This window comes from Manihot esculenta, chromosome 2 (genome assembly GCF_001659605.2).
Source record: "Manihot esculenta cultivar AM560-2 chromosome 2, M.esculenta_v8, whole genome shotgun sequence".
Taxonomy (NCBI): Eukaryota; Viridiplantae; Streptophyta; class Magnoliopsida; order Malpighiales; family Euphorbiaceae; genus Manihot; species Manihot esculenta.
In genome coordinates, this window is record NC_035162.2 from 3,210,067 (window position 1) to 3,236,485 (window position 26,419).

General features: G+C 34.9%; 2 protein-coding genes across 12 annotated transcripts; both read right to left on the reverse strand.

The window, feature by feature from the left end:
- Positions 1 to 760: 760 nt before the first annotated feature.
- LOC110609950 (bifunctional adenosine 5'-phosphosulfate phosphorylase/adenylylsulfatase HINT4) lies at positions 761 to 8,088 on the reverse strand. Of its 9 annotated transcripts, none has more exons than XM_043953959.1 (7): positions 7,805 to 8,087; positions 7,608 to 7,704; positions 6,810 to 6,893; positions 6,636 to 6,702; positions 5,615 to 5,692; positions 5,144 to 5,198; positions 761 to 1,886 (listed from the first exon to the last, which is right to left on the reverse strand). In XM_043953959.1, exons 1-6 carry the CDS (start codon positions 7,922 to 7,924, stop codon positions 5,183 to 5,185), a joined length of 462 nt encoding a protein of 153 aa, XP_043809894.1. In that variant the 5' UTR covers positions 7,925 to 8,087; the 3' UTR covers positions 761 to 1,886; positions 5,144 to 5,182. The 9 variants fall into 9 exon arrangements, with proteins under 9 accessions (XP_043809894.1, XP_043809892.1, XP_043809893.1 ...); XM_043953957.1 differs by having other exon boundaries at positions 762 to 1,891; XM_043953958.1 differs by having other exon boundaries at positions 763 to 1,868.
- Positions 8,089 to 8,885: 797 nt separating this feature from the next.
- On the reverse strand, positions 8,886 to 21,442 carry LOC110609620 (chaperone protein dnaJ 13). 3 transcript variants are annotated; one of them, XM_021749328.2, is made up of 14 exons: positions 21,125 to 21,439; positions 20,445 to 20,870; positions 18,740 to 19,026; positions 18,231 to 18,428; positions 18,038 to 18,152; positions 17,617 to 17,703; positions 16,586 to 16,674; positions 15,521 to 15,605; positions 14,546 to 14,599; positions 11,236 to 11,316; positions 10,165 to 10,242; positions 9,617 to 9,856; positions 9,168 to 9,275; positions 8,886 to 9,079 (listed from the first exon to the last, which is right to left on the reverse strand). In XM_021749328.2, exons 2-14 carry the CDS (start codon positions 20,586 to 20,588, stop codon positions 9,023 to 9,025), a joined length of 1,623 nt encoding a protein of 540 aa, XP_021605020.1. In that variant the 5' UTR covers positions 20,589 to 20,870; positions 21,125 to 21,439; the 3' UTR covers positions 8,886 to 9,022. The 3 variants fall into 3 exon arrangements, with proteins under 3 accessions (XP_021605020.1, XP_021605022.1, XP_043809896.1); XM_021749330.2 differs by lacking the exon at positions 20,445 to 20,870 and having other exon boundaries at positions 21,125 to 21,440; XM_043953961.1 differs by lacking the exons at positions 8,886 to 9,079; positions 9,168 to 9,275 and adding an exon at positions 9,300 to 9,479 and having other exon boundaries at positions 21,125 to 21,442.
- Between the last annotated feature and the right edge of the window lie 4,977 nt (positions 21,443 to 26,419).

Below are 26,419 nucleotides of genomic sequence, written 5' to 3' on the forward strand. Positions count from 1 at the left end.
AGGTTATGGGGCCTCTTCAATGAGCCGGCCTAGACTGCCCAGCCTTGAGGTCGGGTCTCTCGTGGGCCTCAGTCTTTTTACACCAAACTCGGTCCTGAAACGTAATAGGAGAAAGGACGACAGGCCCAGTCACTTCGCAGCCCTGTTTGGATGCCCGCCGGGGAGAATTAAATGGCTGCCTGGCGTAGAGAGGGCGTCTGACGCTTTCGTACGTATGGACCCCTATATGACAGGAGAAAGGATGACAGGTCCAGTCATTTCGCAGTCCTGTCTGGACGTGCGCCGGAAAAAATTAAATAGCCGCCTGGCGTAGAGAATGCTTCTGATACTTTCGTACGTATAGACCCCTATGACAGAGACATGTGACACTGTAGCTGAGAAATCGTTAAGTGTCGCTGACGGACAAAAGAAAAGGGATAAAGGGAAGAAATGACCTTTCTCTCATTCAAGTTTTGAATTCAACCATTGTAAACTCTATTCTGACTGAATCTTAGATTATCAGATTGGACAGAGCGAATTTAGGTAAAAAGTACGATGATGTTGAGGTTAAACAATCGACAAATTTGATGATGACTACTCTCACCTTTTTTTTTTTTTTTTTTTCTCTGTTATGTTTGAGCTAAAGTGGGATTAATTCATTGCAGAAGAATTGAATGGTGTCGTAATTGTAATTGTAATTGTACAGAGAGGATTTGGTTGGTACAACAGGGACAAGAAGGAGCGTTGGAATTTTTGTTTGCATCTCTTCAAGGTTAAAAACATGGGTCCCTCAGAGGTAAACCTCCCAAAATTGTTTTCTCCCAAAACCCACGCAACAATGCTAGCGTGTAGAATGGTCCATCGAATCCACACACCTAATATTTGTATTGTACCCTTCCATTTTGAACATGTCCTTCATTTGAATATTTCCACGCACGTGTTGGTGAAACTCGAGCGTATCTTAACATATTTCTATACATGTACGCCCTAAGGACCCAACTGGATAAGATTAATGAGACAGGAATCCAGCACAGTTAAATTCTTATCTAAAGCTCAAGTCCAATGAGAGAGTTTACTTCTTAAGCTTTCACATGTCATTATCATTAAAATTAAACTTCTTTCCAATACACTTCCATGCATATGAAAATTTCCCACAATACATGTGATCATATAAACCCTTCTCGATAAAAAAAAGATATTGAGCTCCTATCTCCACTTTTGACTACAATTAAGTCGATTCTCAGTTAGTTTCAATGGAAACATTGATAATAATTTATTGTAACTGCATTTTACTTAAGAAAATATGGTTGGTTACACAATTTCTGAATGCTCAAAATATAGCCCATCATAGCCTAATCCAGCAATGGATAGTAAGGGCAGCAACGCTTAGTGCCTGTTTGACATTGATGTTTAACATTAACCATCATTTTGAATGTTGGAAAAACAGTTGATTTCAGAAAAAAGAAAGTTGAAGAAACAGTTTAGCACAAACAGCTTTATTATTTATTTTTATGGCAGCTCTAATGGTAATGTCAAAACTGACCATCAGCTAAATAGATATAGACATCCAAATTTACTCTTTTCAAGTGACATTTAAATCTTTTTTAAGAAAATAATAGATTCATAAATTTTTTAAGCAGTAACATCCAAGTTCTTATGGAACCAGCAAAGACGTGTATGTCATGCCAAAGTGGCAGGTCTCCGTGGACCCAAGCATCCCCCATTAGGTCCCATCACTTTAACTTCGGATTCGAGTTAGATTCTCGTGAGCCCGCAGTTGTCACCAATAGAAAATAAAAACAGGGTCCATAACTTCCGACCAGCAACCCAATTTATTCTTCAACTGGTAAACTTTCATCCTCACCATAACAGACTGCCGCGTCATTTGTCTTCAAAATATTAAATTTCTACCCTCAAAAATACTAGTAAAAAAGAATCAAATTTCTAACAACAAATGAAAGACCCGGAGGTTCCCACCGGATTAAGAGATACTATAACATTAAAATAGTAAACTGCGAATTCCATAAATTTTTATTATTTATTTTAAAAGATATTAATAACATCCAAAGAATTAATAAGTTCCAATCCAATCATGTTTAAAAATTTTCAAAAGTAGGAGCAAACATCAAGATTCACACGCTTTCTCACACTGATGAACAAAGAAAAGTTATCACGGGCAGGACGTAAAGAAGAATAGATGTTAAACCAAAACAAACAAGTACTCGATCACTTTTTTCCATAAGAGCAGTCATTATAATTCCTTAAAATACATACTATACAGCTGTGCTTGTGAACCCACAAGACAACCACATATAAACCATACTTGAAAATGACGTCTTACTCATCAACCATGCTTCAGTTTTTCATGCACTTCATGGCTGCCATACTTAAAGGAAGAAAAGATATGCCCATCCAGAGCCAGCTGTACATACTTACCAAACAATCAAATATCTCATATAATAATGTTTTCCCCCCTTCACAAATAATTGTCCTGTTTCCCCAGTAGTTTATGCTAATGATGTTTATGCTCATCTTTTTCGTTCACAGCGGCTAGCACTCAATCATCTGCCTAAATGCTTTTTCTGGTTGGCCAACACAACAGTAAACTTACAGCTTTAGCATAAGATGTTGGGGGATTTGCTATGAATATAACACTCTCCAAAAAGTGTGTACGTATATTGGTAAATCTGTCTTCAAGCACCAGAGTTTGTCACATTCTGCCTCGTAGACTAAACTAGACTCCATGGCCATGATTCTAGGATTTAAAACAGGGATATTGCTTCAAAATTCAATACACGACCAATAATTGTGCAGACCAAATTTAGTGATTGTCAACACTCTATTTTATTGGTTGATTATATTTCCTTTCTTTTTAATTAATATTTAATTATTATATTTTTCTATCAATACTATAAAAAGTGTTGGACAATTGAAAAGTAATTGTCCAAAACATTTCTCATAGTCTGAAACTGTCCATCGTTATGCTTCAATGAAAAGCATTTCTTCCATAATTTTGTTTTCTCTCCCTGCCCATTTTGTATATACCGATGCTCTTTTCCGCTCTTTTAAACTATGGTTTACAGTTCTCTAACTTTTGGATTCTAGCAGCGTAGAAAAACTACATCTCAAGGGAATTTTATGGTAAAATCAAGAGCCACCAGATCACTCAAATCCATGCTTCCATGATAAGATGAAAAAAAGATTGCGCATACAGGACAACTCAGCATATACCTTTGAAAGGTCCCTGAAGTAGACCAAAGAAACAAAGAAAGTGTCGTGATACTGCAATAAATAAGTCATTATTATATGCATGCACGTGTGAGCATTCAAGTCTTCTCTTATTTACTCTCCCTTTTAGTTGGCTACCCCTGGCTCTATATGCAGCACTGCACAAGCCAACAGTGGACCACTTCGCCCTTATGATTACTAAGAAAGTAGTAATACAAGAGATGATATCAAGATGTGAACAGTAACACCTCAAAAGGACTTGCAAGCTGTCTTCAATCTACACGCACATGATGCGTATGAGCAGATTGTATTATTTTGGTTATGAAGGCCTCCCATACTAGCATTTACAACTATTCCATAGAGATGATACATACAAGTTATTCACATCAATTTCCATAAATATTTGTCGGTATAATCGGAAATGAATAGAAAGCATTTTAAGACTAAAGAAAAGTCATCTTTAGGCGATTGATCTCAATTTTGTCACGCCTAATACCATCTCCATCCAATCAAAAAACTTATTTTAAGGTAAATATTTCTAAAGATTCATCCAATTCGGCAGATGACTCCAATGAAGCAAAAGTTAAGCTGCTGGCTGAATGATTTTGTTTGTTTTTCTAAATATTTTGGAACAAATCTTCAGGTATATGTCAATCTAAATAGAAAAAGCAGGATGACATTGTAACATCACGCAAGTACACAAGGATCAAAATTTAGTGGTGAATAAAGGATACAGAATTCAAGAAGAGAAATCCATCAAATGGTTAAGTCTAGTTCTAAAGCATTTGGGTCATTTCATAGCAGATAGTACGGTGGACAGCAAGAGACCAATAGCTCCTAGGTCTAAATGTAGCTAAGCACCAAATAAAAATGGAAGAAGGGTGGCTAGGGGCAGGACTTGGACGTTCGTATCGGCTATAAAGTACTTGTCTAAATTCTGACCATTAGGCATTCAAAGAACGCAAATAGCCCTAAAAATAAAATTTATTTGCAAATACTAATAAGCACCACAACTTCACTTTTACAGCAGACAATTCCATTTACTAAATGCCATAAGATAACGCCAGAGAATTCTCATATAAGATGAAAGAATAATATGACAGATCCAATCAATAAACATCACATTTAGATGACATCTAAATGACTTTTATTTCGTTGATTAGATATGGCTGATATTTAGAAGACTCAAATCTCAAAAGTGGTATTCTGAGGGAGTTATTTGTTTGGGCACCTAGAGGAAGAAGCAGTGGACATAGTGGGCAGTTAGAAGGCACAAACAGATGTGTTGCATGCTAATGTGGAATTAACCACTAGCAAATGCCCCAGTACTGCATTTTTTTTTAATTAAGTAATTTCACGCCTAGGCAGAACGCAATACATAACTGCAACAGCATGCAACATCATCTACTGCACTATAAGGCAACACCGCCACAGCCATGCCAATTTAATTTTCATCAAGTGAAAACAGATACAGCAGCATACTGGAAGGAGGGAAAGTGCATTAAGGAAAAGCCCAAGCCAGTAAAAAACCAGATTTCTTCATCATGCCGTTTTGGTTGGACAATAAGAACCTTTGCAAACACATAAGCAAGGAGCGGACGCATTGGGAAAACGGGAATGCAAGACAGGAAGGAATAAGTAAATGACACCGTTTTCACCAAAACCATGGAGCGTCAATGGGGGCTATACTTCCTCCCACCATGAATGCTAGGACATGAGAGCCTACCCATCATGAACAATGAGGCATGCACATGGATTTTGTAAATTATGCTATAACTGTGATTAGACAACTCAAAAGGAACAAAATTCTGTTTTTTAAGAAGCTTAGTGGAGTATTATTTAACTAACAAAAAGAACGGTTGAGCCTTTCTTAAGCAATGGTTTCTTAGCATTCATCATGTGGACTATAAGATTTAACTGCATCAAGCATTATTACCTGAAGCAGGAGTACCAATGAAGAGGGTAGATTACGATATTATTGGATCCACACCCTGCATATATAATTCACATGCAGCAGGGAAAAAAATTACCAGCAGGGGCAAAAAGACAATCAAATAAGATGTGCTTGTTAAATAATGTTTGAGATTTATACAAGTAAGGAAAGACATCAACTTTGCTTGACAATATTCAAAGTAAGAAGCCAACAACATCAATTACATTTTTATCTGAATAAAACAAAACAAAGCGAATAGGATGCAATCACATCTAAGCAGTAATTGGTTATGTGGGCTTTATCTTCTCCAGCAATTTCTCAGCTTCAATAAACCCAAGTGGTCCCAAAGACAGGTATTTTATATGTTTCCATCTGTTGAAGCTCCTTATGAATTAAAATCTTTCCAGTTTTAATCTATGAAAATCAAAACAATTGTTTAAGCATATGATACTTGCCAAGGAAAAGATAGCTTACGTGGGCTGGAAAGGTAATGCCAGACAATGGAGATGTAAATGGTCAACGCTATTCAGTGGAGGCTGGTGAAAGCCAAATCTGTCCAATGAGCAGGATAAATTTTCCGAATAAACTTGCTGTTAGGAACAATTTATGCGCAGAAAGGCTGAAGAAACAAGTAAAAGATGTGGACAGCTCATAGCACACCTGGTCTATTTATATCGGAATTATGCAACATTATGCTTGAGTATTACTACACCCCCTTACCCAGGCCCAACAAAATGGGAAAAGAAATTCACTTGCTTATTTCTTATACATGTTTATAAAAGAGTCACCAGAAAATCTAAAGATCATCTATAGCATTGGATCAGAAAAGCACAAGTCTGCTGAAAATGCATAAACCATGAGCTTGACACATCAGTAGGTAGAGCAAATTAAAAAACATATGCATGTCCAACGCACCTGCTTAACCAGAAATTCATTGCTCAGACTATGACTTCTTGATTATGATCTCAACTATGGATTTAGTTGAAAAGCCCAACGACAAAATGGAAAAATCAATAATACATGAAGAGAGCATTAGAAACAAACAACAATACTTTATCCTAGAGCTGCATATTTTCGAACAAAATCCCTCAGATATCAAACCTAAAACCATTTACATGCATAAAAAGATTATCTATCTCAAGATTATGCAAGATTTTTCCTTCCTACTACTACTCTAATTTCTATTAACAGAGGAGCCACAAACCAGACCGCTCCTAACTGGAAGCAAACCAATCAAACCCAAACTGACCAACACTTGGATTAAACAGGACAGGCTGGTGTTGTCTGGTTTCCGGCTAAACCCAAAATTTTCCTTATTTTTTTTAAAGAAAAAAAAAATTCAGACCATTGCTTGATCAAATCCTCATAGAGATGGACCTAACCAGACTGTGGACAGCCCTAGTGCGTATAGTACAAGTTTGGATGCTAAAAAGAGCTTATCTCAATTAGTAGTATGAAATGTTATAAAGCTGGTCTTATGCACAAGAATAGATACCTGTATTCTTTCGATTGAGGAGCGTCTCGGTGTAATAGCATTTTTCCCACACTTAGCATGTGGTTTACTATAAAAAAAAATGGCAGCATGACGCATTAGTCATAACAACATAATAATCCTCTCGCTAGTTCAAGCTTCAAAACAAATGAACTGATGTGTTTAAGATTTCTTTACCTAAAGTATAATCTTCTTCTCTACTCTGGAGATTCCTAACAGTTGAAATGTGCTCCACAGGAATCACCAAGTAATGCCTTCCACATGGTTGACCAATGCAAAATACAGTTTTAGGAAGTGGTTGAAAATTAAAAATATTTATGATAGGTAACAAGACAAATTAGCAGTGTAAATCTGTGCTGCTTTGACTTCAGTATAAGTGTTGGGTTAACCATCCATGTCTGTGTAAAATGTGAACGTTTCCTTCTTTTGTAATATCCTCTGCATTTATCCGTATATCAATTTCTATTTTAGTGTCCATTCTGTGTCAAAGCAGGTGTATGGGGTTGCAGTTTAGAGATGAACCAAAATAGCTAATACAATGCTTGAATGTCATTGACATAAATTTGATAGGCTGTTGGCCACAATGGGTACTTAAGATTTAAGCTATTACATAGTGAAGTACTAGTACCTACTGCAACAAAAGAAACAAGTGCCATTTAAGGTTGCATTTACCATCTGTTTATCTCATCGTCAATCTCATTTCTGCCAAGGACCTACACACACAAATATGCCAGTGCTTTTACGAAAACCAACCAGCGAGTTACCTATGAAACATCTGGCTATTGAATTAACTTTATCGTCCATTATTGAAATTTCAAGAATAGATTCTCAGTTCAGTTAGATTATGAAGTGTAATCCTGGGAGTTTCGATAGTTCGTCAAATCCCGATTTAACTGACTCGATCTTATCTAAAACATTATTAAATAAATAAAGAAATAATTAATTAAGAATATAGTAGTGATTAATTAGACAAACCTGAGAGCAGAAGGTTTGATATCTTGAAATGCGACAACCTTGTCATCCTGCGAGGTCCAAATAATTTAGTTAGGGTGCCAATGTAATGCGTCGGCTGCTGCGAAAGTAAAGGAAACAAACGAATCAGCTGATCAACTCAGCTAATTGCTATGAATTTTCCAAGCACCCAAACAGAGATTAGAGAGAGAGAGACGAACAGAGTGAAGAAGAGTAGTGGAAGTGGAATTGTGGGCAATCTGACAGAAGATACAGGATGAGACCGCACCCGCCATCTGCCCTAGTTGTAACCGTTGGTTTATTGGATCGAATTTTTTCATTGAATATAGAAACTAAAATACTACGTATCTTTCAAAAAATTAAAAAAAAAAAAAAATACTGCGTATGTGGAAAATTATTGAACAGAAGTTTTTAGTCGCTTACTGTCCCTGGACAGGGAAAAGATTCATTCACACGAACCGGCAGGGACACATTGCTTCTCGTTACAAACGATTTTTATTTAAGATTTATTCCCATTTCTAACATTTAATTTTAATTTAGTTTTAACTGTTAAAAAAGATTTTAATTTATTTCAATAAAATTATAGCACTATCATTTATAAAAATAAGATTTTCTAACATGCTATATGATAAAATTAATTAATAATTATTTATGAATAAAGTTTTTCATTTTTCACAAATTTTTTATGAAATTCAATTAAATCATATAATATATCTATTATTATTTTGATTAATCTGATTAATTTATATTCTAGAGACCAACTCCCTTAATATAAAATAAAACATTTATAATTAACTAAAATAAATATTAGTAATTAACTTGCAACCACAATTTTTTAAAATTATATTATTAATATGTTAAAAATTAAATAGCTTGATAATTATAAATTATTTTTAAGAACTTGTAAAATTTTAATTATATTTAAATGCTTATTAAATTATACATATGCGATAATTTTTTTAAGTGATTAATATTAATTAAAAATCATGAATAAAATTAATGTTCATTATATTACTCATCTACTAACGACCTAACATGTGTATTGATTAGAGCTGCTTGTTCTTTGACGGATGAGGTGAAATAACTATTTCACGATGTATTTTGTTTCAGTTGTATTTTGTTTTAGTTGATACTTGATAGTTTTTAAAAAAAAAATAAAAAAAATTAAAAAATTGGAATAAAAAAAAAAATCAAATCATGCCACGACCAGCAAAAGGTGAATGTAGCTGGGTCAACATAAATTCATGAAAAAAAAAAAATCAATCACAAGAGGTGCTATGGTAAAACAAAAGTAAAACTTTATTAGGATACGCTACACCCGAAAAAATAATGTCGCATTGATGCCCTTATTTGTGACACGTGACCTCAAGAGGCATGCCAAAAAATTGCATGAGGTAACTAAGAAACATGACTCAGATTCAGACTCTATGGGACCCTTGGGGTATTAACAACTCTGCATAATCGTCGACCACCACCTGTTTCAAATTGACCGATTAAAGATGAAGAAAGCTATTAATTAAAGGCTTTCTAACCACAAAGGGAAAGATCAGAGTTTTCCAGTACCTCGAATGTTTGGCCATCACAAGTGTATTCCACATATAACTGCTTTGGTTCTCCAGGACAAGGATCACAGAATCCCATTATGCCCGACTTCTTTACGCCCTCGTGAAGCTGCATCAACATGTTGAAACCCAAAACTCGAATAAATGTTTCCATTAGGTATTATTCAAACTCGGTTTCAACAAGATCACTGATAGAATTTTATCGCCAGTTACATCAACTAAAAGAAGTCACATTGCACACTACCCAAAGGAAAAGACATTTTGAAACTTTTACATGGAGTCATGAAGGCGGCTTCATCAAAATTAGGCTTTTCTATAAATATAGCAGTAAACCAAGTAGAATTAAGAAAAATAAGAGATCCGTATATAGCTGATTTGAAGTTGATCAGGATTGACCGACTTCGTAGTTTAGAGCCACAAGAAGGAAAACGTGAATTGAAAGAAACATACCTTCAATTGTCCCACATCATTAACCAGGAAATTTAGGGGTACGGTAACATCAATGACTTCAGAAGCTGATTCATCATTTACTTCTCTTAATCCTTCCCCTTTCTTCAAAGCTTTGCCACTTCCATACACTGCTTTCGTAATAACAAGTCCATTTCTTTCCACTTGCCTAGTTCTTTTCCTACTGGCCACATTTTGTAATAACTGTTGAGCTTTTTCTGCTGCTGCCCTTGCCTCTCGAACCTACACAAGGATTAAGATGAATTTTGGAAGTATTGAATTGAACCCAGCTAATTTTATGCAAGGACCCTTCCCAATTATATGACACAGCAAAAAACATTTGACTTAAAATGCTCCGTTTTGGTGAAGATTGGAAATCCTGCCCAGCTAGCATATTGATTCTACTTCTCTGACAAAATTAAATAATAATCACATTGCTGACATTCCAAGAATCAATGAGATAGCTGGTGATGGCATATTGTATTAGTTATCAGGTCTTGCAACGGAGCAAACATAAACCAACATTTTTTGGGAAGATACGTAATCAATACCTGGGCAGAAGTTTTCTCCTTATTCTCTAAAGCCGCCTTCTTTTCCCTTTGAAGGTAATAAGGTTTGACAACAAATTTCTGCATGCATGCCAAAAGGATATACAATTAACAATGCAGACAAAAGTTCTACAACTCAAAACAGTGCTCGAACAACTATTTCACCAAACATGCCCACAGTTGGGTTTGTTAGTCAGATGACGACCAGGACCTCCAGCAGAAATTTGCAAAAGCATAAAAAGAAAATAGATGATTTAGAAACATGAATCCCATTATAATGAGACCTAAAAATCACCATTCACTGGTATGGAAACGTAGTGTTAAATGAACACTAAATTGCCAAGATAAAATTTTGGCCACTTGAATGCAAATTGAGTCCATCTAGCTTCCCACCATATGGTACAATATTTTCATAATACATTAATATGTGAAAAGGTGCAACCCAAGTACCTTGAAAATGACATCTTCCTGTCACAGTAAGTGCCTACTATATCCAAACGCCATGATTAATTATACTGAATATGTAGATGATGCTTGTTAAGCCAGGAATTATATCAAGTGTGCAATAGAGAACTTGAGCATAAATTCAGTTAATACAATAACACCAAATAAGGAAAATGGACAACAAAAAGGAAATCTTTTCATTCAAGTGTTGAATTTAAGTATATAATATGAAGTTCAAAAGAACCAGGGTATTCTCCCCCAGGACACTTGAATGGTTTAAACTTGGAAAACTGAACTAGGGATCCTAGATTTAAAGCAAAGATTGAATGAGAGGTAGAAGGGTTACACAATATGGATGTTGCTCAAACAAATCCTACAGGGCTCCTGATGAATTGGGAAGAAAGAAAGGTGAAAGTAAAAAGAGAAACCCAGGGCTCAACTTAGTATGTATGAACTTTAAGGCTTTATTACACCAGGCGAACAGCCATATAAGCATATCAAATTCAGATGGAATGGACCCTTGCAACAGTATTAAGGTTCTTCGAAATGGAGTTGAAGTTAAAACACCAATCAGACAACTAAGTCCCCTAGCATACAAGTGAACAAAAGGGGTGCAGCATGAGTAATAACCTTGAGTAAAAAGTAAAGTGACGTAGGAATTAGGAATGCTCCCGTTGCAAAAGACAAATTCAAATGCGTTGAAAGCAATATCTGCACATAACAATTCGTCAGCAAATAAAAATGGGAAAGGCATAAACAAATGAAATAGATAGCACGAATAAAGTGATACTAAGAGAGATTGTCCTATCTTATCTTCTCCCAAGAAAGAAAAATAGCAAGGGTTCAAAATTTACAGCAGAGAGGAGAAAACATGAAAATCTTCAACAGAGGGAAAATTATTCATAACATCATGTCCACTGTTGAATCAAAATTTCTACATCACAAATTTTCTTGATTCGACAACATTAAAAAAGCTACATTGCTGTGAGAACGACAAATATAGGAGAACTTTGCAGTTAAATCCTTATCATTTCAATGCCAGGTGGAATAGATTATTATGAGTGTGCATATATATAATATACAAGTCTACTCCATGAGCAACATCCAAACAATATGAACTAAATTCTTAAATACAAAGATCTGCAAATTCACAAACCCAAAAATGGTGAAAATTCTATCTTTATTATTCTTAAAAACATCTGAATCCAAAAAAAAGAAAAAAAGAGTTATCATAATCAACAAAGGCCTTCTCAAATGTTGGACTGTCAAAAAATTGTCAAAAACAATGATTCTATTGCCAAAGTTCCATTTACTAATTATTTTTCAGTTATAGAAAGTTTAGAAAATTTGTTTAAGATACTTGCTGTAATACCCAGCTAGATTCCGGCATCGGAATCCCTACCTTCCGGCGGAATCTCCGTTGGAATCTAGAATTCTGAAGATGCCAGAGTCTTCTAAAGGGATAAAATGTGTTTCTAAAATGTTTTCACTTGATTTTATGGTTTTAATGAAAAAAGCAATGGAGTTTTGAAAAGAATAGGCCAAGGAGGAAGGACCCAGGTTCGGCCGCCGAACATGGGGCTGTTTCGGGAGCGCTTTAGGCCTCCGAAGGCTTTGAGGGAAGAAACCAGGTTCGGCCGCCGAACATGGGATAGTTTAGGAGGCACGTTAGGCTGCCGAAGGTGGTGGAGCTGTGGAGACAGCTTAGGCCGCCGAAGGTGGTTGACCGGCCACCTATAAAAGGCCCTCAGACCGAAAATGGACGAGTTTTCTCCCCATTCTCGAGCTCAGGTGTGTTCATGTCCTCCTTTGGTAGATTTCACGTTCTTTCTTCAAATCCTTCACGTTTTTATGAGTTTCCTTTTGGGTTTTGAAGTTTTAAAGCTTAAATCAAGTTTTGGGAGCTTGGAGACCCAAGGAGTTGTTTTCTCCCATCTCCAAGTTAGGGATTGCATCAACCCTCGATCTTCGAGAGGTAAGTGTAGATCCTTGCTTTCCTTTATGTTTAATAAAGTTTTAAGTAAGTTTTAAGGAAGTTATATGCTTGAGTATGGGTAGATGTGCATGTTGAGGTTTATGTGAGTTTTATGCCCAATGTATGTTTATGTGATGTTTGTGTTAGGGTTTAAGTTAGTTTATGCCCCTTTATGCATGTGGGAGTGTGTATGCATGGGAGAGAGCATGTGAGGTTTTGGGTGGTTTGGAGGTTGGTTTTGCTTGTGACAGATTCGGACCTGCTGTTCGGAGGGAACCAGGTTCGGCCGCCGAACTTGCATGGGAGGCAGCTTTGGCCGCCTAACGTGCCCCCGAAGGCCAGGACTTTCGGATCTGTGAGAGGCTTCGGCCGCCGAACCTGCCAGACTTTCGGCTCTGGAAGGACTTTCGGCCGCCGAAAGTGCCCCCGAACCTGCATGGCTTTCGGCTCTGGAAGGGACATTCGGCCGCCGAAAGTGCCGCCGAAAGTGCCCTGTCCAGCCCTTTCTTGGTTGTTTTCTATGCATGTTTTAGGGATGTTTTAGGGGGGTTTTGGGGAGTAGTTTATGAGTTGTTTAGAGTGTGTTTGGCACCTCATTCGAGTCCACCTGTGTAGGATCGGACCCGAGGGATCGAGGAGGCCAACAGTATTAGCTGTTGCAGAGTCAGTCCAGCGTCTGCCAGAGGTGAGTAGAACTAACTCAAATGTTTTAAGCATGCTCACGCATCATAAATACCATGTATATGTATTAGGCTGTTGCATTAGTTTTCACGAAGATGTTGCATTGCATAATTTGCTGTTGATGTGGATGGACCAAGGCGACCCCAATAGCCCTAGATATGTTATGTTAGTGAAGTCCTGAGGAGCCCGAAGGGCCGGGCAATAATGAAGTCCTGAGGAGCCCGAAGGGCCGGGCACTATGTTATGTTACAGAAGTCCTGAGGAGCTCCTTTGAGGGCCGGGCACCATGATATGTTACAGACAGAGGGAGTTTTGGTGGTCATGTCCATCCGTGATGTGAAATGTTTGTGTTGTGACGCATTCCATAAAAGCATATGATTTATTATTGGTTTTTTCTGTTCTGCTCACTAGGCTTTTTAGCTCACCCCTTTCCCCTAACCCCCAGGTTTGCAGGTCAAGGTAGTCCAGGAAGACGTCAAGGGTAATGTTAAGCTTATGTAATAAATTAGCATATTAGAGTGGACATGTAATGTAAACTGATATAATGTATTGTAAGATAATGTAACGTAAAGTAGAGTTATGTTATGTTATGGATTAGTATCGTGCTTGGCCCTAAGACTTGGTTAATCCATTTTTAGTACATGATGTATGTTATGTTTTAGTGTTGAGTAGAGTTTGAACCAAACTTGTGGCATGTGATGTTTACCACGCTAGAGTATTTGATGAGGACTCTAGTGGAGGTTTTATGTTTAGGTTTCAGTTCATCGGATATGATCCAAGCTTGATGTATGTAATGCTGACCCAGTTAGAGCATTTGATGAGGGCTCTAGTATGGGGTTCTTTTATGTTTACAGTTATGTAGCATACAGGTCAAGCTCGGTATATACATCAGATGTTTAAGTTTTTATGTTAATGTTTTAATCATGTATGGGATTTGACCAGATGATAGGATGTATGCTAGGCTTGCTACGGGTCCCGGCGGCCTTAAGCCGATCTGGATCCTAGCGCCGGAAGCGGTCCGGTTTCCGGATCGTTACACTTGCATTACAGGAAGGAGCAGAGCCATCCACCAAATTCAAGTAATTGGTTAACTACAGCCACCCCCATGCTTAAATTATCATATCTAAGTAGATGATTTCCTTTCTTCAATCTGTAAAAGTTTTACCAAGCAAGACTTCCCATCTAAAAATCGTATTGCAGGCAATGCACAGGCCATGAAAAAAAAATTACGAGCAAAATTCCATACACCAAGTTGAAGCAAGAGAAAGGACAAGATTTGCTCACAGGAATAATAAACTTTTGCCTACCACGATGAAATTCAAATTTCCAAAAGATACCCTGCAACAAAAGTAAAGAGTAAGATTTTCATATACATATAGAACAGTAACAACCTGAAAGTCAAATCAAAAAAATAAAATTTAACTACGTGACTTTCTTGGATTATGCTTAAGATGGTCATTCATTTGTTGGATGCTAGAAAGTGTTCAGCAAAGCAAGGAATGATTTAGCTACTTCACAGATGCTACGAACATTTTTACTATTCTTCCTCTTTTTCTCTACAAGGCTAAAGCAAGAGACCATGTGGGCCATTGTATTCAATCCTTAAGAATCATAACTGCAAAAAGTCATCGTCAAATTAGTTATGCATTATGGACTGTTTTGGGCCCTCATATACTTCAAGCATTAATATTTTCTTTAATAAACATTCTGTTAAACTTTGAAAGTTAAAGTTATTTTGCCAAAAGATGCCACTGACCTACTTGGTGTCAATGGTGTCTGTGTCATCAAAGCTTACCTTTAGTCTGAAGCATTTAAATAAATATTACTTAGCACTCATGCTCTGGTATTCCTAATCTTCTCTAAGTAGGATAGAAGAAAGCATTTACAAAGAAATGATAACACGCAATACCACGCACATTTACGTGAATGGGTAAAGTTGAGACAGGTCCTTAACAGTTCATGCAAGTTTCTCAAAAAACCAAAATTTTAAACCAGAATACCATTTCTTTTAATTTTATTTGGCAGTTAACAAGAAAGAACCTAGAATCCAAGATCACAGCTTCAAGGATAAGGTATATCCTAAACTAAGCAATTACATATGATTGATAACATGGTGCCCTTTATAGTACTTGAGACACTTTTCAAAAAGCTGCAAAAGCAGAAGCTTACAAGAAGCCAAGAAACCACCTCATCACTTAACAAATTAAACGGAATATCTACATAATGTAGAAGCATGATACGCAATTCCATTCCTGATACCTGAATTCCAATGGTATACAGCGTTCTGACAGTGCCGAAGTTGGATATTTTTCTTCCACCACCAACTTCAATCTCCAGAGCAGTGCTGCAACAACAATATCCAAAATTATAAGAGATAACTCTGGCAGTCTTGATTGGAATTTCTCCAGGAAAGCTACCAGCCATATCCCCCACCCCCCACGAAAAAAAAAAAAAAAAAAAAAAAAAACTCATGATGTGAAAATAACTATTTGCTTTCATGGCATAACCAAGTGAACAAGTCAAGACCAATTTGAACCCCTTTTTTCTTACTTTCTAATTGTATACAAGGCCATCCATGCAAGGCACTGAGGCAATTTGACCTAAAGTCATTTACATAACTTAAAATAAATACAAAAAGATGAGGATTAAGCAAGCTAAAGCCAAATGCTTAAAGCAAAGCATTTTTTATCAGTTTCTTATTTTAATAGTTAATACTGGATGGCTGATTACACAAGCCATAGTAATCTTTCCTTGCCATTTCATCTAAATACATTGCTCAGGAAGCTTTATCAACTAACTCTTATGTACAAGTGTTACTTCTTTTCTAACAATTTTTTTTATCATGGTTTACAACATTATACGTTCATATCTAATTCATAATCCATCATGTCAGACATGATATCACTAAGTGTATTTACAAAATAAAACAAATGAGAACGTGGCAAACTAATAATTTGAAATAAGATAATCTGCCAACAATATTGGATAAATTTCAGATGATGTCCTTAAACTTTAGGGATTGCAACAACATTGTCCCTAAACTTCATAATGTAACATAGAACATGCAAAAGTATGATTAACGTCAATGTCAGAGGAGATAGAGAAGAGAGGAATTAGTGCCACATTGAAACATCAACATCAGATTATTACTTCGACCAACTATTGGAAGTCAGGAGGGTATTATTAAGGAAAAGGGCTTTAAGCTACATCTTTAAGTTCAAGAACAATGTTCATACAACCCCAAAAAATAAGGACAACATATGAAACTCATCCCATAATATTAGTTCCAAAGAACGTTTATCCATATAGTCTTCCAGCAAATACCTGCCAAATCTGCCTGCAATACGACCATGAGACACTGAGGAAAAGCGATGAGTGTAATGAGCTGATGCTCCGAAAGAACTTGTACCAATCTGTGGTAATTAAAGACATGCAAAGAGGAGGGATAAGGAGAATAGTAGAGAAGCATCTTTTAAATAAAGCTTCTAAAAATTAGAAAAATTTAAAATAGCTATCCTGAAGTGAATAAACGGAAATATGCAGTTACTAAAGAAAAGAAAGACCAAAGAAAAATTAGAAAGTCAATCAATTGACTGTGGACAACTGCAAGAAAACATGGAGCTTAAATGCTAATAAAATCATATTTCATTTACCGATCAAGTTGAAAGAATGAAAATTTGTGGATGTACTCAAGTCTGTCAAACAAAAAAAATTTACCTACTTAAAATATTAGTTAATGCATGCAAGATACGGCTTCCAAACTTAGGCAAAAACCCACTTGGGGTGGTCCAGATATTATCTTATAGGGGACAAGAATATTTTGGCCCTTTTACTATTTCCAAATAGTCACTTAAGCCTTTAAACAAAATTTGGGATCAAATAGGCCAATCACAATTTAATTTATATCAAATATGTTCTTCTAATTTCTGTTCTGGTTAATTCAACCGATTTCAACAGGTTCCTTTAATTCTCTTCTAATAGGACCCACAAAACTAATAAGATATTATTAAAAACTCAAATTCATATCTCTTCTTCCTCCTGAGAAAATTAACTATGAATAAAGTACTCACACTAGGAAGAAGATACTCAATGCAACACCAAGCAGAAGATAATCGATGCAATACCAAGCAAACATCATTGAATTAGATGATGTTAACAAATTGCAACTTGAACCACATTAAAATCATATTGCATACAAAAAAAAAATTGAATCTAAAGAAGACTCAACGTTCATCTTCATTAAATCAAATTCCTTACAAATTAATAATAAATCAGCCTTGAAAAGAAGAAGCAGAGACAAGTAAAGAGAGATTATAAAGACCTAATTTTAAATTTCGGAAAAAGAAAAAGTATACCTTCAACTCTCCAGCCGCAGACATCTTTTCATCCTTCTTTTGCCATCCAACGGTTATAGATGACTCTGGACCTAACAAAAGCTGTATCTGGGAAAAAGAAGGTGACAAACAAACAACAAATGAACAGCTGCTAGATGTTACAAACAAGTAACTTAGAAAAAATGTTCACAAACTCAAATATTTATTATGCAGGAATTTGCATATTAATCAAGGGAGAGCTATGCTACATTTAATAAATGTGCCACTCTGCATAAATAGAATTGCTTGCATGAAAAGTTGGGATCAAGTGACGAATTTTTTACTCATCAGAAGTGTAAACGATGGATCATATGGACATGCTAAATAACAACAGAAAAACCAAAAAAGGGAAATACATACAATGAACCCACTTAAATAAAAAATAAAAATAAAAATGGCATACATTTCCATTTGCTGTTTCAGATAGTTGCCGGGTCCATGTATTGGAAAGATTGATTGAACCATCTCCCAAAGACTTCGCAATGGCAATTGTTGCTGTTGAGTGTAAAGACAAGTGACTGGAAAACAGGGGACAAATTAATATGACAATAAATGTGCTAGAAAGTAACAGTGACTTTATAAATCACATGCCCTACCGTGTAGTTTGTACTCCAATAAGTGCTCGTAAACCAGCTGAGGCCATAAATTCTACAGATGAAACTGAAGAAAGCTGATGCCTTAGCACAGCACTAGCAGCTGAACCACCAGAATTTTCTTGAACTTCCAAATTTCCTCCAATAGCAATAGTATTTTGTTTTGATATTTGGGAATGGATTTCACTAGACATTGCCATTCTGAAATAGAAATGACAAGGATGAGTTTCATTTGAAAAATGAAAAGGAACAGTATACATCAGAACAAAATGAATGCAATAAAATCCTTCAGGAAAGTAAGAACTAAGAATCTAAAATCACGATGATTGAAAGGTTATCAACTCTTTTCATTTTCATATCTCATGCTCATAAGTCATAAGCAGTCAAGTTCTATGCACATGTTGAAAGTGTGTGTAAAATTGCAAAGAGATATCAATCATCACTGCATCAATCATTCAGGAAGTTCTGATAAAATGAAGCTTAACTTAAAAGAGGGGGAAGAAGTATGGTACCCTCTCATTATGCCATCACCATCCAGAAACTGAGGCAAGGATAAGTTGGCCAATATTGTACCAGATGGCTGGAAATGTGCTTCCATCTTTTCCTGTTCTTTCTTCCGTCGTAATCTTTCAAGTTCTTCCTTTAACTCCTCTGGTTTGTTAAGTTTTGGACCGAGTTCCAAACCCGAAGTTAATCCTTCCATACCATATATGTCATATATTTGCCTTTTATTCTCATCCGATAATATTTCATATGCTTCACATATCCGTTGAAAGTTCTGTGTAGCTATTTCCTTCATCTGATACAAGTGCCCAAAAAGGAGGAAGCAAACAAAGAGGCAAATTTTTGGGCTTAGAACCATAACAGAAATCAAGGAAAACCATAAATGCATTTTAGGAACCAATATGGAACATCAAAGAGCTACATGGACAGGTCTGAAAGAAACATAATTCTACCACTTCATTGCAAAGTCAATTGACAGGTGCAATTTCTAGGAGAGAGGGGGTGGGGGGGAGGAGTGACCACTTTAACAAAGTCAAAATCGCCCCATGGAACATATAGGGAGAGATGTGAATAACTGTACACTACTTGGTTCCAAGCAAGTCTCTTAAATATTAGCATAGAAGAACATCTGCAATTACTAAACCATAAGAAAAAAATGATGTTTAAGAAGGCATCAACTGCTTGGATTGATGGAAGGAAGGAAAGGAAACAAGATTTTTCTTTCCACCTGGGCTATTCTAGTAATTGTTATTGGCTACCAGGGAATGTAGTCATTAATACCATGATCTCTCTTGAACAAATAAGATATTATTTTGAAAATTTGAAAATCAACTGAAGCTGGATGTAACCAGATTAATATTTTTGGTATCATAAATATTAAATAAACAGACTTATAAGGGCTTTTTAAAGAAATTTTGATGAAACAGTAGAACCTGCACTATGTATGAGTTGCATTTGCAGTTAAAAGTACAAAGTTAGAAAGAAAATGAGATAGATCACATACTGCATTGTAGAGAAATAGTGGTTACATATGCAATCCTTGCACAGTGAAGGGAAAAAAAATGAAATAAAGAGCATTTTTCTAAAGTCTACATTGGACTAACAGGCAAATTTTCTACAAACAGCACGTCTTGAATTAACCCAAAACATGAAAAAAATGTTTATAGCAATTTCCTAAAGACTACATACGACTAAGGCTAACCAATCTCAGTACGATCATATGTATCCATAAATGACTTCATCGAATAATGCTGAATACATGGGCACATGTAAACACATAAACCTGATTGTTAATGATCACACAGGAGCCACGCGAATTTACAGGTGAGTACTCAGTGGTGTAGCCATGAGCCCGTGATGGGCAAGTCAAAGTAATTAGTACAGAAATAATTGGGTCAAAGAAACATTCCACTCTCTTCAACTCTCTCTACATTTTGCGAGGTTCTTTAAGTACCTCGTGCATTTGATGAGCGTTTCCAGGCTTTAAATTAAGCTTCTCAGCTTAAAGCAACAGAAATTCAATTCAAGTTAAGCAAAAAAATTAAACCTGCAATAACTCAAATACCACAAGTTAATTACACCCTGCATTTCTATCACTGCTAACAAACACAAACAATTACATCACCTAATAAATAAAACTAAAAAACCCATAAAAATCAAAATTACAATTCATCAAACTTGACTTCATGTATATCTAATATATTAGGGGCATACATGGAGGTCTTGGTATTTGTCAGGATGGTAGACTTGGGCCCAATGACGATAAGCTTTTCTGATTTCTTCATCGGTTGCCTCGGGCGACACTTGCAGCACCGCGTAAAGCTCTCTCTTAGGCGGCCCTGCCTCTTCTTCCTTCATCTCTCGAAACCAATTCTAAATAATAAAGATTGTGGTTGCTACTTTGGTGCTATTGATTCAGTGAGACAAGTTCGTTTTCTGAAATTGGGCAGATAGAGAATAAGCTATGAAATGAGAGTGAAAACAAGGGGTTTTAGGGGTTTTTGATTGTTTAGAGCGCCGATTCTCCGGGGCAAAGCTAAAATCACACGCTCGTGTCTTGATTCTCCAATACTGAGATGTCACGTCGTATGCTGTCTGGAGGACAAATATTGGGCTTCCTTTTCCACCCTAATTTTAGGCCTGGGAAATTGTAGTCTATAAGAATAGATAACTCGGCCCAGAATGAAGATCATTTTCCGGTCAGCTTTGTTTTATACAAAGAAATATAATATTTAATTAAAAAGAAAATTACTATTCAATAAATGTGATTTAATTCAACTAACTATTTTTATTTAAAAATATAAATATTAAATAATTATATTTTAAAATTATATATAATAATTATAAATAAGGATGTTCTAGTCATTAATGATTACATGTAAGAAAAAACTCACCTGCAGTCTAGGGCTGGTTCGCCGAGCTTATTCTGATGTGATATATTCATCTAGACACTTCCTTTTTCAACTGGGTCAAATCACCTTCGATGATAGTAACCAACACCAGCCATTTGGCCATAGATGGGGAAGAGCTTTGCGGTTGGTTTGCCAGAGGGTAACTCAGGCAACAAGGTCTCCTGCAGCTACCCAGTCCGACGAGGATAGCTTCCATGCTCTCTCCATGTTTTCTCTGTAAAGGTCATTGAAGTTAAGGAATCGAACTTATGAATTTACGAAACTTTTCTCTCTTTTTTTTGGTTGTTTTGTTTATATCGTCTTTCTCCATGGAAAAGCGAACAAAGTGATTATTAGATCTTTTTATTCTCTAATTTTGTTGGATGTAGATGTTCATTTGATTAGAAGGCTGAAAGCCCGACGCAAAATGTTTGATACATAAACACTTAAGCCCAAATCCAAGCCCACGTGAGAATATATCATAAAACTAAATCCCTCATGCAGAAGAGTCCATATTAGGGACTCAATCAAACACAAGTAAACTCTTTATTTTAAACTTAAAAACACTAAATGAATTTTTATAAAATTATATATAATTTTAATATTACTAAAATATGTTTTATTAAGTTAAAAAAATTTAATTTTTTCATTATAAATAAGAGAATTAATGAAAAAAATAATTGAATCAAACAATTGGGAAATTCTTTATGGGAGATAACGGTTGGAGGGTAGAATTCATACTAATAAAGTGGGAGAAGCCACAGCAAGCATCAATTAGCCGAGTTGATGGAAGAGGCAACTCCTCCGGTAAGCCAAGCCTGGGCAATTGAAGAGGAAGCCCGATTGGCCCATTAGCATCGAGACGACAGGTTTATACTTTAGGATAATTTACAGTAAAATCTCCGAAATTTATCAAAATTTACGATTCAGTCCCAACTTTTTTAATAATTAAAAATTTAATTATTAAATTTTTATTTTATTAATAAAATAATCATTCTGTATTAATCAATCATAATTTAAAAAATACAATTTATGATTAAAAAATTAAATTGTTATAAATATTAAAAATATATAACTAAATTATTATAAATATTTAAATATATTATCAAAATGTTATAAATTATTAAAATTAAAAGTATTAAATTATTATAAAAAAGTGATAATTGAAATATTAAATTATTATAGTTTAATAATAAATTTTAATAAAATAATTATTTTATTAATACAATTAAATTTTAAAAATTAAATTGTTTTTCATTAAAAAAATAAATTATGGGTTTTAATACTTTATATGAAGGATTAGTTTCAAAAAAATAAAACTTTATATGAAGGATTGGAAGCTGCTATGCTACGACACAAGGAGGTAGGCCTATCGCTTCCTCTAGGCTGGATAAGGCATCCGCGTCTGCACTTGTCTAAAGCCTAACTTGACTCATCCATCCTTCCTTATCCATCTTCGCCTTGGACCAGATTTAAAATCCTGAACAGTTGTTTTCTAATTCCATCGGATGGAAAAAGAAAACTAAAAAAAAAAAAACACATGTATTTACTGGGTATATTAAATGTAATTTATTTTTGTTTTTTAAATTGAATCAATTTAAATTAAATTTAACTTAAAATAAAGAAAATCAATAAATTGGACTTCTTAATTTTAGATTATTTTTCAAAATTTTAAATAAAATAAATTTGAAAACAATTCAGCATAGTTGAAATTAAATTTTTAGCAAATATAAAACTCTAACAGCGAAAGTTAAAATCCAATAATTATATATAATACGTCTGCTTTTTTTTTTTTCAATTACAAAATTTAAATAATAATGATAATAGTAATGAAGTGGTGTCATTTCCTTTGACCAATTCTTGATGTCTGAAGCAATGCCATTCATGGCAAGCATGGTAATGGTATGGAGGAAAAGGTGGTTGATTATAATTGGGGGTTGAATTAAAGCATCCACACGATTCACCTACCTTCTGAAAAAATCAGAGAGCGAGGAGCGCGGAACTTTTCAGAAATTTCTCCTGCAAATGGCTCCAACTTTTGGCAGCTACTCGGCTGGTCCACGAGGCACGACCAACCCAGAATTGGCTGTTAGGTCAGTTTCTTTTTCACCTCCAAATAATCCGAAAAAAAAAAAAAAAAAACTTATCTATATCTAATTATTATAAATTTAATATAATAATATTATATAATTTTATATGATATTTTAAAATTTAAAAAATAAAATTTCTCAAGTGAGTATAAGTTTAGAGGGAGATAAAGATATTTCACCCTTTTATTTCTTTTTTTTTTTATCTACTAGTGATCTCTAACGATTTCTCTATTACAGTGCCACATATTTCTATCACTGCATATATGGCCATGTCGGAGTCTCTCTTCATAACGGCGGCCATTTAATTTCTCTCGGCGCGCATGCGGACAGAGTTGCGAGGTGATTGGCCCTGCTATCCTTCCACACGTCACATTACTAGATTGAATTATTTCTCATTGGATTTGGGCTCGCAATCAACTCGGCCTATCTCGTGTGTCGAAATCTAAATTTAAAATGCTGAATCGATCGGCCAAAAGGGTTCCATAAATTTAGAGTCTATATTATTATTTTTAATCTGGTCTTATTCAGGATAGGTAAGACTCAATAGTCATCATTGTATAAACATAACTTTTTTTTATATTTTATAATTTCACCATGATCTATATTTTTTTATATAAATAAAAGATTGAATTTAATATCTCTTAAATTTCAATTTAAAATATTTATTCCTATTTTTATAATACGCATCGTACATTGAATTGTTATATAATGTAGTGGCGGAAGATATTTGAGGTGCATCCACTTGATGTGATAAATACCAATTCCTTTGAAGAAATACAGAAGGATGAGTCAACGTGAGAAGCGTTCTTCCTTTGCTGAAAAGAAGGAAAAAGGAATATACGCGCTTATATCTCCACACGGAGAGAAGAAGATGCACTCAAATTAAGAATAGTCAATTATATTGTCTTACTTATATAAGGCCAGCTACTTACAAAAATTGAAGCAACTAGTGAAGGTTCCCCTGCCGTAGTCTCTCGTACAACTACTTTCACCTCCTCAAGGAAGCTTCCCCTTTCCCTCATACTCCTTAATTAAAGTTTTAATTTTATTTATTATTATATATATTTATATCATTAATTAAAATTTTCATTTAAATTAATTAAAGTCAACCAAATTTTAAAATTAAAGTTATTTATATATATATATTCACTTTTTGGTTATCTATTTTTAATGTACGTCCTTCCAAATAAATACATTTATGCGGAGTACACTATTATCTAATTTATTTAAAATATTTTTTTTATATATTAATATTAAATTATTTAAAAATTAGTAAAATTATATATAAAAAATAATAATTAATACTATTTTACATAAATATCTGATATCTACGTGGATATTCAGAAATAATAAATGATGCTTCAGATGATTGGCAATAATAAAAATAATAAAAATGGCAATAACGGTCCTATTTGTCTACAGCCCCAGATAACACCATTAATCCGTGGTTTCTCGTATATGACTAGCCTGCAAGTTCGCATACGTCACAGATAGAAAGAAATCTATCTAAATTCTAATGGTTTCGGACAAATGGCATGAGATCTGCCCAGTTGAGTAAAGTTCCAAATTATTTTTTACTCAATAGTAGCTTTCATGTTCTTCTTTCTTTAATATTATAGTCATGCTATCATGCACCCTCCCTTCTCAAAACCCTTTTTAATTCACATCAACCGACGAGGATTTAAATAATACTTCCACTTGTACTTATACTCATCAACAATATCAAATCTGAGGTCGTGCTCTTCATTTTATACAACTCTTGCGATCGAGCTCCGGCCGATTTCAGAACAAGCTCGTATATCCTTAGCTTGTGACTTGAATTCATGCATAATTAATTGTATTTTGATTTTTTTTTTATTATTATAAACCAACTCGTAGAGAGTGTTTGTCACTTTCCAAATATTAGAATTTAATTATGTATTTTTTTAACAGCAAAAGAGATAATGTTGATCCATATTAATATTATTATTTTAATTAAGAGCTAATATGGGTCGGTGATAATAAATTGAAGTGTACTTAATTAAGAGTTAATTACGTGCGTACGAACTATAGATATTCTAAAAGAGTGGTTGCATCCTACCTTTATTACTTACCTTATAATGATTATGAAAATGATATAGAATCATGAAAATTGAAAGTGATTGCCTGAAAATATATATTAACAGCAAATTTACTTAAAATTATAACCTTTTTATATGTAATTTCATATATACTAAAATTATCTACAACCCAATCCCAATATAATCAAATTTAAAAAATTTAAGATGTACATATTTGTATTATATTAATTTTTACGAACGAGATAAAAGTAATAAACATTAAAGTAGTATAAATAATTATATAATAATATAATACAATATATCATCAGTTAAACTAACTAATTTTTTGGACATTTTTTAAAAAAACAAATTCAAAGGGTAAAAATGTCATTTTATCGAGTGATATATATTGAGTTATGGTTTGATATCTAGTAGGGTTACCAAATGCAAACATCTATCTGTAGTTTGATTTATTGGACAAATTAATGAACGGTTATTGGTTCGATGAGCAGTGAATACCTTTAAGAATTCAAATGGGTCATTTCATACTCGATTTTGAGGAATGCGTCTATAAAATATGAAAAAAAATTAAAAGTATACCAAGAATGTTCTAGTAAAATTCTTTCAACATTCAAGTTAGATCCACACTGTAATACCCGGCTAGATTCCGGCATCGGGATTCCTGCCTTCCGGCGGAATCTAGGGTGTTGGATCTCTCTAGAAGGGGTAAAATGTGTTTTCTCAAAAGTCTTTACTGATTTCATGGTTTTAAATGGAAATGAATTTAGTTTTGAAAGGAAAAAGACCAAGGAGGCAAGTGCCAGGTTCGGCCGCCGAAAGTGAAGTTCGGCCGCCGAACATGGAAAGGCTTCGGGAGCGCCTTTGGCCTCCGAAAGTCTTGTTTGAATGAGCCAAGGTTCGGCCGCCGAAAGTCAAGTTCGGCCGCCGAACATGCATGAGTTTAGGGGGCACATTAGGCTGCCGAAGGTCTTCGACCAGGCCACCTATAAAGGGCCCTCAGATCGGAAATGGGAGAGTTTTCTCCCCATTCTCGAGCTCAGGTGAGTTTATGCCTTCCTTTGGTCGTTTTCGTGTTTTCTCTACCCATCTCTCAAGTTTTTCATGATTTCTACCCTTGTGTTTGAAGATTTAAAGCTTAAAAGGAGTTT

Coding starts and splice junctions, on each gene's coding strand:
- LOC110609950 (XM_043953952.1), bottom strand. CDS start 7,924: ATGAAAAAATTCGATCCAATAAACCAACGGTTACAACTAGGGCAGATG. Junction 6,703..6,809: donor AGAAGAAGATTATACTTTAG/GTAAAGAAATCT, acceptor TTTTTTTTATAG/TAAACCACATGCTAAGTGTG. Junction 5,693..6,635: donor CCTCAATCGAAAGAATACAG/GTATCTATTCTT, acceptor CTCATTGGACAG/ATTTGGCTTTCACCAGCCTC.
- LOC110609620 (XM_021749328.2), bottom strand. CDS start 20,588: ATGAAGGAAGAAGAGGCAGGGCCGCCTAAGAGAGAGCTTTACGCGGTG. Junction 16,675..17,616: donor CTGCGGCTGGAGAGTTGAAG/GTATACTTTTTC, acceptor TAATTACCACAG/ATTGGTACAAGTTCTTTCGG. Junction 9,857..10,164: donor AGGAGAAAACTTCTGCCCAG/GTATTGATTACG, acceptor ATCCTTGTGTAG/GTTCGAGAGGCAAGGGCAGC.